The 16,869-nt window shown below is 38.5% G+C and overlaps 1 protein-coding gene across 2 annotated transcripts in view; it reads right to left on the reverse strand.

Moving 5' to 3' along the window:
* Window positions 1-16,869, reverse strand: part of erfl3 (Ets2 repressor factor like 3) — a 52,496-nt gene that overhangs the window by 16,904 nt on the left and 18,723 nt on the right. For both annotated transcript variants that reach the window (XM_055209903.2, XM_055209902.2), the window contains one exon: window positions 5,651-5,885. In XM_055209903.2, the coding sequence (XP_055065878.2) occupies window positions 5,651-5,885 (235 nt within the window). The remainder of the gene's footprint in view (window positions 1-5,650; window positions 5,886-16,869) is intronic.

The following is a 16,869-nucleotide window of genomic DNA, read 5'->3' on the forward strand; positions in this document are numbered from 1 at the left end:
TGGTTACTTTCAATGGCAGGGGACTATTTTTGGGGCAGTGCATAATATCACTACGCCTGCTGCAGCCATGTTACAGCAGCAAAGTCCTTGTTCCTAGAAAATCGCAACTTTTAATTTTCTGTCGGTCTTAGTACACGATGTAACTACAGAAGAGTCAAGTTTTAAATAGGAAAAATATCCAAACTCTTTAGTTAATTTTAGCGCAATGCTAATGGTCTAATCAGATTCAATGGATTATGCTAAGCTATGCTAAAAGTGGTAGTGCCAGACCCGAAGATCAGCTGAATGGATTCCAAAATGGTAAAAATCAAATGTTTAACTCTAGGGGAGCTGGAAAACGAGCATATTTTCAAAAAAAGTGGAGTGTCCCTTTAATGTTGGGGCGTACATCTCGACCGTAATGTCACAAGTCTGTTGTGTTGAGATTGGACTGTTTTTTTTTTAGTGGTCTTTTGCATCCATGAGGTTTACATTAGAAAAAGGAAATGCACACAAACAAACAAAGCTCTTATTATTCATCTATGCCTATGTAAATACAGTTTCACATTTTACGGCACCTTTAAATAAGGGATGCACCGATACTTGGGATCCGTATCAGAGCCGAATCGGGACCTTCTTTATGGAAAGGATGATTTAAGCGGAACATTCTGCATGGAAAAAGCGGTATCGGTGCACCCCTAGTTTAAATACACACTGTTTCAGAGTGTGTGTCAACATTATTGGTGTCAACATTTACATTAGTGTGATAAAATCACATCCAACGCCTGTGCACAATAATATCTTGTGTAATGATCATGTAAATGTGGGACGCCCTGTAACTTTCACATGATACTCACAAGGATATCAGAAACTTTAACTTGTAATCGGTAATGTCTGTTTAATCTCATTTGTTCAGGATAACAGGTGAAAAACTAAGGATAAACGCAACTAATAAAACGCTCACAACTAACTAATCTCTTACAAACCAAAAGAAGCAAAACCCATCACAGAAACACTCGTAAACAAAACTACGTGAAATATAAGAAAATATGACCCAGACTACATTAAATATGGATTTAGATGCAGCGAGGATAAATATGGTTTGTGCTGACCACAATGTGTTTTGTCCTGTGAATTATTGGTCTGTTGTTAAGTGCACTAAAATTGCATTGATATTGTAATGCAGGAACTGCTGTGCATTTCCCATATTCAGACTAATACTATATTTGGCTAAGTGTTAGTTCCATGTGCTATGCTGGGAAAAAAACTATAGACATTTTCATCAGACGCACATGTGTTGTCGTGGTTATGGGTCTGAACTTAACTTTCAGTCTCTGTTTGTTTAATGGTCAGGCTAATGGCTAAACTGAACTCTGGTACACATACCTCATCGAAAATAACAAATGTTTTGGTTTTTCTTAAGACGAGGGGAGACGGCGAACTGTAGTTAAGATTACATTCATTATATAATAAACATTTTACACAGTAACATTAGCTCAGTGTAGTTGTTGATACACTTTAGCTATGATTTGAACTAAAGTAATCTATGTGTTGTTTATTTTGCCTGTTATCATAAATAAAATTCTCTAAAAAAGACTTTGTTGTTATTGATTCTTTGCGAAAGTTTATTGAAAGTTACGTTTGTTCCACGAAAGCAGTTTTTTATGTGTTTTATATGTTCGTTGCATGTGCATTTACCAAATTCGATTAAAAACGTTTGTATGCTATAAAGAGTTTTAGTACTGATGTCTAATGTAAACTGACTTCCGCAGCAATACAATTAGGATTTAGAAAATAAATTATAAATAATAAATATAAAGAGAGTGCTTAAACTGCTACACCTCTGATTTTGAATGATTGGAAATTTCTTTCTAATAGACTCAAAAACTGCAAGTATATGACTGTGAAATGCAAGTAAATCTCAGCAAGAGATTTTGGGCAAGTCAGCAAATACGTGATATTTTAAATCTGTTCAGATTTTAAAACTTGAGTAACATAATCCAGCCTTATGCTTGCGAATTTTGTAAATCTGTACAGGGCATGATAGGAGAATAGAGGACAGAAATAAGGCTACGTTTACACGGAAACGATCTGAAGAGAAAAGGCAAAAGTGGGGTTGCATTATCACTTTTATTCTGTGTTTATTCAAGCGTTTTGGGGGGAAATCTGCGTGCATATGGTGACGCAAAAGTGTGTGATATTCGATGTAGTATGCACTCCAGGCAGCTAGGTGGCAATGTAAAGCACCGATACACAACACCACCTGCGTACAACCTTCTTCCTTGTTCTCTCAGGTCTCGTCCAAAGCCATCTGGTTTGCCTTCGACGAATTGGTGCATCAACAATTTGATGGAGGTAATTAATGCACCTTCTCTGATCAGTAATACTAGCTGTGAATATTTCGTACAACTGCTGGAAAGACTCTTGTATATTTATTAGAGCTGCTATGGCAACTTGAAGGTCCGACGTATGAAAATAATCCAACATGTTTGTTGTTATTTTCCTGAACTGGCGCATGCCTGTAAAAGCATACGCGATGAGAGCCACCGTGAGAAGACTATTACGCCAGTGGTTTTCAAACTGGGGGCCGGGACCCCAGGGGGGCCGGGAAATGGTGCCAGGGGGGCCCCAGTTTTATGACATTTTATGAAATACATTAATTTATCATGAATTCTGTGTAATTAAACCTAAAAATAAGGCTACTAACCAAAATAGCTACGTTTTTTGTATAATTGAATTTTTTTTGTTAAAATGTTAAGTTTTAGAACAGTTTTTTTGACACAAATTTTCTTTGGGGGGCCGCGAAAGAATGCACCGTACACAGGGGGGCCGCACGCTGAAAAAGTTTGGGAACCACTGTTTTACGCGACGGTAGAGCGTTTTTAAGATTTCCACTCTGGAGAGTGGTTTTACTTTTTTGAGTTTTTTTAACCCCAAAAATGCCGTCGCTGTGTAAACGAAAGGCACATCCGATAAAATATTTTTCGTTTTCACCCTCAAGCGTTCTCGTGTAAACAGGGCCTTAAATGTAATATGAGGCCGCATGACCTTCAGATGGATGCAATGCAAAGATCTCCATCCCAAAACACACTAAGAAACTCATACACAGATTGATCAAAGGATCAGCTTTCTCCCTGACAGCAAATTATGTTTCACCACAGTCCAACACTGTCCTGGTTCTGGTTTCCTAGCTCACACTGCGTTTGGGATAGGGAAAGTCATATAAATTTAAGGCAACAAGTGTCTTGGCTTCACAGTTACTTGTTTTCAAAGCACAACACATGGCAAAGTGATCAAATTAATGCCAACACTTCACACACAGACAGATGCTCACAAAGGATGAACAGTTTAAAGCTCACTTTCTAGAAATAACTAAGAAATAAGAAATAACAAGGATTAATTGAAGATATAAATGCACTGTCTATCTCTGGATAACTGGATAGCATGTAGTTAATCCTCCTCTATGCTGTTACCTCGTCTTAAGGCACATAAACAAGTTTCATCTGTAGTGGTTTATGAATTGCAATGGGATCAATAGTTTGTATGATTGATTTCATCCAGTGCAGTAGTATCATTTAGTTGATATACGGTGAGGGTTGTCCTGAAAATACTCTAAAAACAAAAACAGATCAGCCTCTATCCGCTTCGAGGATCAGCACTGATCTCCTAAAGAGGCCGAATGAGGGACCAAAATAAAGATATAACAGAAACAAATGCAGATTAGGTCAGAAAATGTAGTAAAACCATCATCTGCTCCTTGCCAGCCTGAGCTCAGAATACATTCACCTGTGTGACCTCTAATGACATCAGATAGTGCGCAGGTAAATGGACTGGGATTACTTATGTCGCATTTACACTGCATGCTTAAAGTGACTCAATTATGATTTTTTAAATTACGGATATGACCCACGAACATGTAAGCAAGAAAAAGTGCATGGATCTTGATCTTTTCAGACTTTATTCATATGTGGAAATAAACTTAATATAAATTGGATACATGCATTAGCGTCCGTAACATAAGTGGGTTGTTAAACATCAGATATAGTCAACGAATCGGAATTGGGCATTAAGATCTGCGTGTGAATCCAGCTTTAAGTGCTCATTATAGTTCTGCGTAGGTCCTACGGCATAGCCTCGGTTTTCATATATACTTCTGCGACGTTGTCCGTGTTGACATGCCATTACACATGCGGACAAATTTTCACACGTGCAACCCACAGTAGCAGTGCAACAGCCAAAAAAGAAGCAGCTTGGCCAGTAAACCCACAAATGAAGAAGAAGAAGCAGGTTGTTGTGTATGATTTGAGAAGACCAGCAGTGATGGAGGTAAATAGACGACATTTGTTGATGTTTGAGTCATATCACTCCTTAACTTGGCCCATCATTGTTCTTACTGTAGACTATAAATTACCCTTTAGAGATCAAACTGCACCGCTACAGTGCTCAGTACCTCTACCGCAGCAAGGTCAATCCCATAACACAACACAAGAGCCGCTCAGTGTACCTGTTCTCCATTTAGATTGAGCAGAAATAGACTTTAGTCTTCTTTGGCCAAACTTAAACTGTGTTAAGGGGTTTTTGATTTTTTAAATAGTAAACGATTAAAGGGTTGAAAGTGTTTGCGATGGACAAGGTTTGTAATTATCAGTCTTTTTTGATACAGTGGGATAATCCAGCGAGTATTAGCAGGATCCACTTGTATGGTAAATAAACTTGAGAAGTGTAGAAGCAAAAGTCCAATATTTTTGTTAAGAGCAATATCTTTATTTATAGTTAGTTTACTTTAGAAGATTTTAGCTTGGGAAGCATATTTAAACATACTGCTGTTGTGAGATTTATTGCTTATTTAAAATATCAAATATTAAGTAAATAGTAACTGTATGTCAGTTTTCTATACAGAAATTTTATGAAATACATTAATTTATCATGAATTCTGTGTAATTAAACCTAAAAAAATAAGGCTAATAACCAAAATAGCTACATTTTTTGATACAGTGGGATAATCCAGCGAGTATTAGCAGGATCCACTTGTATGGAAAATAAACTTGAGAAGTGTAGAAGCAAAAGTCCAATATTTTTGTTAAGAGCAATATCTTTATTTATAGTTAGTTTACTTTAGAAGATTTTAGCTTGGGAAGCATATTTAAACATACTGCTGTTGTGAGATTTATTGCTTATTTAAAATATCAAATATTAAGTAAATAGTAACTGTATGTCAGTTTTCTATACAGAAAGCAGCTGCCCATTAATGTTGCCAGGAACTTTAAACGGTTTGGTTTCGTAGTGGCAGGTTTAGTGGTTGAAGCTTCCAAACTTGCGTATGGCAATCCACAAGCTATTTCCATTGTAAGGTCAAGATAGTTGAGTCCAGATTGCTCAATGGGGATTGCGCCTGAAATAAGTGTACTATTAAATTGTGTCAAATTAAACCGTCTACTAAATGATTTGCTTGCAAAGTCAATGTTTAAAGAAATAAACGTGGGAACACTGACACATAAAAGCCAGTCATGTAGCATTGGATCAATACCCAAATTTTGTCTTTGTAACAATGCCAGCATTATATTGACATGAAACCAAACAATCACTCCGAGTCCTATCTCACACCGGTAGCCTGAGGCAGTCAATAAATTCAACAATTTCAAATGATATCATTCAAATATCATCAAAATACCTGAGGGCTCTGCTGAGTTTGTCGTAGTTCATCTGAGGTTTACACTTGCGGGCGCCCCACAGCCTGGCCACCTCATCAGGGTCTTTGATCACAAACTCCCCGTAGTCTCCCTGCCAGGCGATCACATCGTGATACTCCTCCTTCCTCAGCAGCTCCAGGATAAAGTGCCACAGCTGGATCTGTCTGGAGCCGGGACTGGACTCAGGCTTATAGGCCCAGTCTGGGAACGCAAACCCTGTGGAGGCAAAGAGACAGAAAAGATCACACACTGGACTGAATTGAAATCCATTGAACACAAAATTTCCACAAAAACACAGAAAAGTCCAGCCATGCATATAGTTTTGTCTGTGATCTCTTTTAAAGTAACACATAATCTAACAGGTAAAAAAACTGTTTTGTTTTTTAACCCCTTAAACTCTGCAGACCTGCCAGTGGATCAAAAACTGCATCATCAAACTTTTTTCCTTTAGTTATGGAGCTCAAAATTTTCTTTAAAATAAGACAAATTCTATTAATTTACTCCAAAGTACACTTACCTAAAGGATTATTAGGAACACCATACTAATACTGTGTTAAATAAAACTGCCTTAATTCTATGTGGCATTAATTTAAAAAGGTGCTAAAAAGCATTCTTTTGATAGGATGGCATCTTGCAGTTGATGGAGATTAGTGGGATGCACATCCAAGGCACGAAGCTCCCATTCCCTCACATCCCAAAGATGCTCTATTGGGTTGAGATCTGGTGACTGTGGGGGCCATTTTAGTATAGTGAACTCATTGTCAGGAAACCAATTTGAAATGATTCGAGCTTTGTGACATGGTGCATTATCCTGCTGCCATCAGAGGATGGGTACATGGTGGTCATAAAGGGATGGACATGGTCAGAAACAATGCTCAGATAGGCCGTGGCATTTAAACGATGCCCAATTGGCACTAACGGGCCTAAAGAGTGCCAAGAAAACATCCCCCACACCATTACACCATTGCATTAATGAGAAAATGAACAGGTGTTCCTAATAATCCTTTAGGTGAGTGTATGTGGGTAAATGTCTTTTTTAAATTCAGGCATGCGCAATTTAGCAAAAATTGAATTATACCGCAGAACATAAGTTAAATAAGACAACAGAAATCATTCGAAAGGACTGCAATGAGGATGTTTGGTCACTGAGGGTAAAGAAGATGAAATGGGGTCAGGTGAGGTTAAGGCTGAATGGGTTAATGGCAGAAGAGTTTCTTTACAGCTGATCCTCTTAATACTGCTACAAGTGTCTCTCTCTCTCTCTCTCTCTCTCTCCCCATCTCTTCCTCTCACGTATGCATAAATGTTGTATTTGCATTTTCTAGTTTCATTCAAATTTGTTCAGTTTTAGGTACTTGAAATAGTTCAGGTCGTTGGTAAAAATGTCTGTTTGATAAACCTAACACACCTAACACACACACACTTCTTAATTCATGCAATGTGTCTTTAGGTCAAAGTATGTATAGACTTCAAAATAAATCTTAAAGACATCCTGTAATGACTTGATGTATGCATGTGCTATATGTTGGACATTGTCTTTCTGGAACAATGATTGGACAAAACAACCTGTGAAGTGCAAGATGAGTCATCAGTATTTTAATGATTTCCCTGAAGATAAAGACGTTAAAAGGTGTCCATCTGCTAAAGATTAATTTCGTCAACTTTTTATGAGTGCATAAACTCAAAGCTAACAGACGTGGATTAAAATCCACAAAACTATTTTTAATGCATGTTTAATTACGTCTCCATTAGACATTATCGGAAGCACGTTACTCAAAAGACTTTATTCACCGACTCTTAGAAAACGGATGAATCATTTCCTGTTGCTGACTCATCGGATGTTAATAACAAACACAATCACCTGTTTTTCCGGTTTCTACCTGTCAACAACCTAAACGACAGAAACCCTGTGAAAAACACAGTTGCAATTCATCTGTTGGTTTCGAGAAGTAGTTTAAAATGTCCAGCTTTTACACCTGCATGTGCAGAAAGGAATTTGATCTTTTTTTGTCTGCACATAAACATAATGAAATCAAATGAAGCGTACCCTATAACCTCAGCCGTCTCCCTATATACGACAAACACGCAAAAGACACAAACACGCACTTTAGAGGGCACATAGCTCCTTTAAGAGGTCAAATGTACGATGCACCAGAGAGCGAAGTCTGACTTCAGAAACTGCAGACACGGATCTGGTTTCACAGCTCACATTCTCACACACGCATACACACACACACACAAACGCGCACACACTTGCACACGCATGAAAAGGATCCTTGCTAAGAAGTCTGAGCCAAATTCAATATGTCTGTCAAACTCCCTGATGAACAATGAAGTGGAGACTCCATGAGTCACACACACACACAAAGGGGCAAAACAGATACAGTTACTGCTTTTAAGGACACACACAAAAACATTAATGTATATATCAGAGCATAAAATTCAGCTCATCCAGAAACATCTTGATTCAGGTTTTTGATGCCAATGAATTGGCATCGCTCATCTGCTGCTCACTGTACCATCTCAGGGTGGGCGGATGTTATATATGCAGTGAAACTATAATGACAATGAGCTCATGTGTTGGGATGAAACCTCTTCAGGCACCGTGCGTATGTGATATTAATCTTTAGAGAAGGTTCCAGCTTAACAATGCTTTGTTTCGGCAGATATTTCACACTCACATCGTCAGTCAGTTTTGTGAAATTAAACACTAGCATTTCTCAGAAATACCAACCTGAGTATACAAACACACATGCTTCTATATACACATAATATACATACACACACTCCTAACCAGACACTGTGGCATTAGTTGTGCACTGATGTTTACACTGTGTTCGAACCAGTGTGACGGGGTAAAGCTAAAAAAAAGTGTTCTATGTAAATCAGAAATTGGGATGTTTTGTTAACCGCTTGTCTTGGTTGTCCTGGGTAGCCCCGCCCATAACGAAACTTTAATCCAAAATCTTTCTGGTTGAGTCACGTCTCCCCAAGTTCAATTATGATCACGCAAGTCACCTGATGTCTGACAGATCGCGTTCTGTAGCGTTGGCGTGTTATACCAAGTTGTGTGAGTGTGTCAGTGGCATGTTGCGTTGTGTGAGAGTGTATGACCTCATCCCCCACCCTACTTAACCTTTGTGACCTCCCCCCCACACATACACCTCTTTCTCTCCGTCTCTTTATCCACTCCCTCCCTCCCCCAGGGGGAGACACTGGATCCCCATTACAGAAGAGAGAAGATAGACCCACAAACACACACACACCCCACATCAATAATTTAACAATCTGACCGCCTTCGTGTGTAGGGAGATACTCTCTGTCCTGGGACATCAGAGTGTAAGTGTGTCCCTGTGTGAGAGTTAAAAGCACTTTCCAAGAATACGCTACGCTTGACACTTTTTTAAGGTACAAATTTGTTTGTACGACTTTTTAGACATGATTGATAAACTGTTAGACATGACAAAGTGACTATTTTTAACAATATCAAATAATTTAAGTGTGATTTTAGGACATCCAAGTTTTGATGTTGTTTGTATCAACTAATTAAAAACCCACAATCATCATGCTGACAATCTGTTTAATAGATACTAAGTAACTAAGAAAGTAATACGTGATATTTAGTTAACTAACTAACATTGCATTTCAGTATTTACATGTAAGTATTTTAAATGTTAGAAAAAAAACTCAGCTAAAACTAATATAAAAAAAATAAAAAAAATCTATGAAGCTGAATCTGACCTTCTGTTTTTCTCAAGGTTAAGCAAACCCTTTCACTGTGTGATGATTATTGAAAAAAGCGTAAGGCCCTGCATTGTACCCTATTCATGAAAAGTGCCAAAAGAGAGGAAAAATTAAAAAGAAGAACTTGAAAAAAAACAGAACGAGGTGTCAAAGAGAAGAGAGACCAACAGAAGAGAAAGAAAGAGGAGAACAAGAAAGACAAGTAAAGAGGGGCCTGAGGAGGGAGTGGGATGGGGAGACAATGGAGAGAGGGAAAGGGGGATGGGGTGAGAGAGAGAAAGAGAGAGAGAGGGATGAGATCATAGCTCCTCTAGTAGTCTGTTGTCACTCAGGTCAAATTGCCCCCCCACCTCTCTCTCTCTCTCTCTCTCTCTCTCTCTCTGGCATCGATTCCTCTTGTAAATCTTGTAAACTCTCCTGCACTTAAGTCTTTACAGAGGAAGTATTTAAAGAATTCAGAGTATGTAAGGAAGACTGCTGCTGCTGCATAATGACATGTCTATACAGAAAGAGAGAAAGAGAGAGAGGTGAGAAAAATGAGGTTTATCAGAAAGACATTTTTCACCTACTACCTGAACTATTTCAAGTACATGAAACTAAACAAATTTGAATTAAACTCCAATAGCTGCCAGATATGATGGGGGGGGGCACCATGTCTATGGGAAAATATGACTGTTTACACCAAGGATGATAAATGTTTAAGTATTGAAAGTTACAAGAATAGCTGCATTTACAAAACAACTATATGGGTACAGATTTTTCCAGCAGATGAACAACCAAAACGAAAGGGCTTGAACCTTTAAACGTAAGCCTGCAGTGCACAAACTAGAATATAAACATAACATTATGGACAATAAGCGTTGCGTCGCATCTAGGACAACTCAGAGGTATCTTATAAGTGCACATTAAATAGCACAAGCTTAGTCAGATAGCGTCTACTACAAAATTCAAAATATACGTTAGCAGCCAATATCGCAAACGATTTGCGACAAATAAGATGTAATTTAATGTTAAACTATGTGAGTGGTGCGACAGGGATTTGAGCAGTGTCCAGAGCATAGACTGTAAAAAAAGATGGACAACGCGACGTCCCCTCCCTCCATTGTAATGAATTGAAGGAAAAAATGTTCGACCATAGTCGCCGCCATGTTACGTAAAAACGTCAGTTTGGAGCCAAGGCATGCGCAGAAGAAATCCTTTGTGGAGCCAGAGGCGGAGCCACAGTATCAAACTTCCGCCCAAACACTTGCACGACCAATTCAACCACGCCAATCATAACAACACGCCCCGTATCTATAGCATCAAATTAGTAGCTAAACTTATCACAAAAATGAACACTTGAACATTAATCAGCGTGATAACAACTACTTGAAAGGACCAAAACCATTTTTCGGAAACTTTTATTGGAAGTGTAAATAATTTTTTTATTTAGAGCAGAGTCTTATTCGTTTGAATGGAGAGGGCGGGGTTAATGACTTGTACTGCAGCCAGCCAGCAGGGGGCGATCAAAGAGCCAGCGGCTTCACTTTTCAAGACTTATGAGGCACACCCAGTCCAAAGTCACAGCGAATAACCGCCACTGGTGTGCGTACGTTCATAGAAAATAATGTGTTCTGTTTTTAGATTCATTGGGCGACGCGACGCTTCTCGTCCGGTGTGTGATCCCCTTTAGTGTAGAGCAAATATAATTATTGTTATCATTATAGTTACTGTACTTGGTGGTCTAAATATTTGTGTTATTATGTCTGCAAATATTTCAATTATGATGACATATAAAAGCATGAAGATATTTCATTTTAATACCCATAGTAGATCAATCTTGTATATCCATCTCTAAACTCTCTCTGTTTAAAAAAGTTGAACTAAAAAGAAAGAAACCCGAAATAACTTATTATCAAAAAGTTCTTGAAGAAGTTTCTGTCAGGCAGCACAGGGGACAGATTCAGTTATTGCCTAGAAAAAGACACAATGACAGCTCTTCCTATTTCTCTCAGACAGAGGCACTCAAAAAAGAGAGTTTGGATGTGTATATGGTATGAATTGTATAGTTTGGATATATATATATATATATGAACTGTAACTCTCTGGTTCTCTCCAAAACTATAACCACCTACCACGGCTTTTTATCTGTTTCCAACAGAACTAATCCAGATGAGCAGAACCTCACTTCATGTGGTTTCATTAGCACTACATTTTTATATAACATAACAAGACAGAGTATACAGGACCTCTGCTAAGACTGTAAGCATGTTTGTGTTTACCAATGTAAATTCATAAAAAATAGCTGCATGTGAGGAGAAAATAGAGAAATTGTCAGTGGCTTAACACTAACAGGTCAGTGCTGATTTTAGCACAGAGAGATGATGTGTGTTCATGTGTGTCAGAAGTTCCTGACTTTGATTCTTTGGTTGAGCACGCCGAGACTGATTTTCTTCAGTGTACAACATTCACAGAGTGACTAATTGACTGCCTTAGTGCAAAATATTTAAAAACTTTATTTCAGTGCCTTAATACCACCAGGAATATCCTTCTGAACAAAACTGGTTCCAGAACGGCAAACTTCATATCAAATAATCTAAAAGTGAGCTTTAGCAAGAATCATGCAAATATTTAGTGACTGCGATGCTTATTTTTCAACAGGAATGTCACATGCAGCATTATTCAGCTTTCACACAGAGCCATAGGCTTTTAGCGAGCACAGTTAAATCTTATAGACTATGACAGAGAGATATTAAAGTCCATCATATGAAATAAAGAGTATTATAACAACTGAATGAGCATTTAAGAAGGGCAGAAGGTCGAATCACACACTAAACACCAAGGAGGGAGAATTTAATTCCACATTACTGTTTGCTGTTATTCTATGTTTCTTTTTTCATATATAATGCTTTGGCCAATAAAGTACCTTTAAATAAAAGAGAGACAAGGAGAGAGAGAGAGAGAGAGAGAGAGAGAGAGAGAGAGAGAGAGAGAGAGAGCAGTTTTATACCTTGGAGAACTTAGAAATAAGACCGTGGAGGTAAGTGGTGGCCTTGAAGCTCCAAAAATAGAAGAAAACACACTGGGGTTATTGTTCAAGAGAGAGAGAGAGAGAGAGAGAGAGAGAGAGAGAGAGAGCATGAGAGGTAGAAAAAGAAAGAAAGAAAGAATGAAAGAAAATAAAAAGCAAAATAGCACAGTTTTACACTCTCACAACATTTCTCTTTCATGGACCAGAAAATCCTAACAACCAGTTGCAGGTCTTTTCATGAACTTTGCAAGAGAGAGGAAAATGCTATGAAAATACCCGTTGTTTGCATAATTTCACTTGAAATCCTCGACAAAGAAAAGACATGCACACATCTGTGCATTCAACTTCTGAAGAAAATAACATTTACCCCCTCAAAAACATCAGAACACACTACTGCCCTTAAAGGAGTTGCTTACCCAAAAATGAAAATTGTCTCAATGTTTGCTCATGTGGTTCTGAGCTCATACAACTGTATATCTCTTATACTCTAGTATTCTGAAATCATACACTAGATGTAATAATCTAGTGTATAATTTTAGTGATGTAATCATCACACAATCTGTGATTTCAAAGTCACCAGACACCGTTTATTTTGTCATGTAAGCAATGATGACATGGCAATTTAAATATTAATTGAATCCACATTTGTGTTCCATTATAGAGGTCATATGCCTTTGAATGGTATAAGGATTTTTGATTTTGGGTAAACTACTTTTTAAAGCAGGTAAGCATCAAGTTTGTTTCACAAAGTAATGAGATCACAGTCCTACTAACTATTTTGGATACAAAGTAAAACATTATAGGACATTTTCTTTTTACTACAGAGGACCACCTAAATCATTTATTTAATGATTTAGAAAAAAATCACTATATTTAAAACATATATTTCTAATATATATTTCCAAGTATAGCCAAACATGTAAACACACACTCTTTTTATGTGTGAGTGTTAAGTATGTGCAAAATAGAAGTACACAGAGGAGCTGCAGAGAGTCCCAAAGCTCAGAGTATATTTGGCTGCGTTTACACTTGACATTAACATGCAACCTGTATCCGGATTTTGTCCACATACACATTGAAAAGACAAATGTAAACGCTTTTGTGATCGGAATGTTATCCAATTTATGTGTTCTGATACAGTCCCCACACTGACAGCTGTCAAAAATAAAGGTTAGGTCCACGTTAGGTCATGAAGCGCAGGTGAGATGCACAAATTCAAAGCAAAGCTAACATTCAAAGCTATTCAGAGCAAAGGTAACATTCAAGCTAAGTTTATATATATACACACAAACACACCAGCTAGTGTTAATGTTCCAACAGGTAGGTGAGAAACTGAGAGTTTAACCCTTCTAAGTCAACACATCACATGAGCGGGTGAGTGTTTGTGTCAGTTTGTGCGGGCCCAGGACCCGCCCTTGCAGAACCCTTTTTGCAAGGTCACAATGTTGAGGCCTAATTTGAAATAAAAAAGCACTAGGGTGAGTGACGTACCCCCTCAGGCTGAGATGACACATGAATGACACATCATGTCACTCCTGACGGTCTGAATTAATGAAGTATTTCAACAGTGTGGCTGAGCATCATGGTGGGTCTTGAAGTAAACTACAGAGTTTACTACAGGAGCGCTAGGGTTAAATGCTCTAAAGAGTTACAGTAAAGCAAGCGGGTATGCTTGTGTATTTGTGTGTATTTGTACGTGTGACTGGGTGTTTCCTGGAATGTGTCACCAATGCGGTACAGGAAGTTAGCAACTGTTCTGCACCACAACAACATCTCTGTTTCCTGAACGTGTGTGACAGAGAGAGGGACAGATTTTGACATCTGTACTCAAACCTTTGTCACTTCCCCTCATTTCGAATCAGATTGGATGGAAGTCACAAACTTTTAAAAGTGTCACGCAGTTCAAACAATGAACAATAAGCTACACGAGAAATAAATATAATAAAGAAAAACAAGCAACAGACAGCGAGCGTGTGTGTGAGTTTGCGTCAGCGCTGACTCAGTGCGTGAGCGTGTTTGTAATTCAGCCTTCACAACGCAAACAATCTCTCTCCTCCATTCCCTTGCTTTCTCCATCCTCTCTCCCTCCCTCTCTCTCTTGGACACCATCTCCTAGCAACCAGACACTTCAGGCCTAAAAATAAACCCCTAGAAATGAAGAGAACAAGAAATAAAACATAAACGACAATTAATCCTTTCACCAGAGTGCCGAATCTCAAATATAATAGGTAGGATCAAGAAAAGGGAATAGAGAAATAAGCGAAGCCCCTGGAGGGGAGGGAAAGCAAATGAACGAGAGCAACAGGTATTTGTTAGTTTTCTTGTCAACTCTAACACTTTCCAGCTTGCTGTGAACAGTGCAAACTTTTCAGGGTCTACAAACACACACAGGCAACCGTGACTCCGGTGGTTCAAAGTTTTTACAGGTGTAGCAGGTGGGCTGATGTGTGTTGCACGGGTGTTTATTTTTCTGTCTTAATTTACAAAAAAGTAACATGTTTAGCATGAAAACATACAATATAGCAATGTAAGATTTGGTGGACCCCCAAAAGTATACATGCATAGCATGCAACAATTTTATTGCATCAAAAACAAAGAAAAATATTACGAGCACACCTTTAAAACATTTAACACTCAATTTAACACTTGCTAAAACAAGTTTTTTTAATTTTATTGGATCCGGTCTACAGTTAATGTAAAACAATTGGCTAGGACACCTGTACTAACTTGATGAAAACTGACTTCACACAATCTAAAAATAACTTTGAAACATCTGACAAAAACCACAGTAAATTATGACAGCCCCCATATACACTTCAAGTCATCTTGCGGTGTTTACAAATTATCGGCAGCACTGCACCATTCACCCCACATTTTACGTTTTCACGCAATTATACGCTTGAAAATCTGAAAATCTTGGTTAATTTATTGGGTCATTATAATTAAAATGTATATTTAAAGGAGGGGTGCATGATCTCTGAAAGACAATGTTGATATTTGAAATCACCTAAACAATCACGCCCCTACCCCAATAGAATCTGGACCCTACTTTTGATAGACCCGCCCCACACATACACAACCCAAGCAACAATGTCAGTTAGTAGACACGCCCCTTAGTGCTGATTGGCTACAAGTGTGTTTTGGTACTCGGCCCAACTCCCTTTCAGTGTTGCCAACTATTTCCAATGGAAAGTAGCTAAAGCTTGCTTGGAAAGTCGCTAAATGCCGCTAGATTACCACATTAGCATAATAGTGACGTCATTACGTCATATTTACATTCCTACTACATTGGCTTTTTTCATGTTTCTCTTTCTCTATGGTCACAAATTTAATTTTAATACACATAAATGCATAAAAATGTTTTCTCGTTCGTTTATCTCCTTCTGTTTTCATAAAACAAAAAATGTTATTGTTTAAATGTCCAAATAGTCCAGTTTTAAAACATATGAGGATAAACTGATAAGTGATGGGAAACGTTGTTTTGTAGGTATATTTACGCGTCAGCTCCATACACTTTGTCTGTTCTGAATGTGCTGCTGCTCAGCTCACTCAAATATTTATTTTTGTACAGTAATTATTTTATTGAAAGACCATTTATTAACATCCCGCCATAAATGTAACCCATCGCGGCCAGGATCAGGCAGCTCCGGCTTCCCGCATGCACGATTATGACGTCTGGACGAGGAGAGATGAACAACATCTCCTTGCCTGTGAGAGACTCTGCTCTTCTGCGCGAGGACTAGGCCACCTGTGAGTGCTTTGGGATGGGGGTGGAGCCCACTGAAGCGGCGGTAGCTGCACGTTGAGAAGAGTGAATGATACGTGCTTTCAAGTCAAAGTCTCCAAAAGTCTCCAACAATGCTACAAAAAGTCGCTAGATTTGTCGCTAGTCTCTTTTTTGAAAATAAGTCGCTAAAGGGGTCTGGAAAGTCACTAAATCTAGCGACAAAGTCGCCAAGTTGGCAACACTGCTCCCTTTTCCAAAGTTTTTTTTTTCAAAAATCATGCACCCCACCTTTAAAGTCATACATCTACAAACTACCATACAGTATAGCAATACCACTGTATTGAATCTAGCCAATGGATAGGTGTTAAATTGTGCCCTTTTGCCTTAAGAAATTAAGTCGTGCTGGTTTATGCTGACCAAATTTTAATTTCCCAGTGAACAAATCCATCAATAAACACAATCTGAGTCTTTTCAAAAGCGACACCTCTGCACGAGTGTCCACACAAACGGCGCCCCCCTCCTGTCAGAGCACAGCGCTTTTATCACCCTCCTCATCTTTGTTTGTGTACGACAGTCTGATTTGCGTCTGTGTGACGTGTAACCGGCCAAAAATACTCCCTCTTCTTTATCTCTATCACCCCATTCCTCACCCCCCTTCCTTCACCTCCATCAGTCCTGCTCTCCTTCTCTTCCTGCTATTCTTCTACCTCTCTAATTTT

The sequence above is a fragment of the Misgurnus anguillicaudatus genome, chromosome 10, assembly GCF_027580225.2.
Source record: "Misgurnus anguillicaudatus chromosome 10, ASM2758022v2, whole genome shotgun sequence".
Taxonomy (NCBI): domain Eukaryota; kingdom Metazoa; phylum Chordata; class Actinopteri; order Cypriniformes; family Cobitidae; genus Misgurnus; species Misgurnus anguillicaudatus.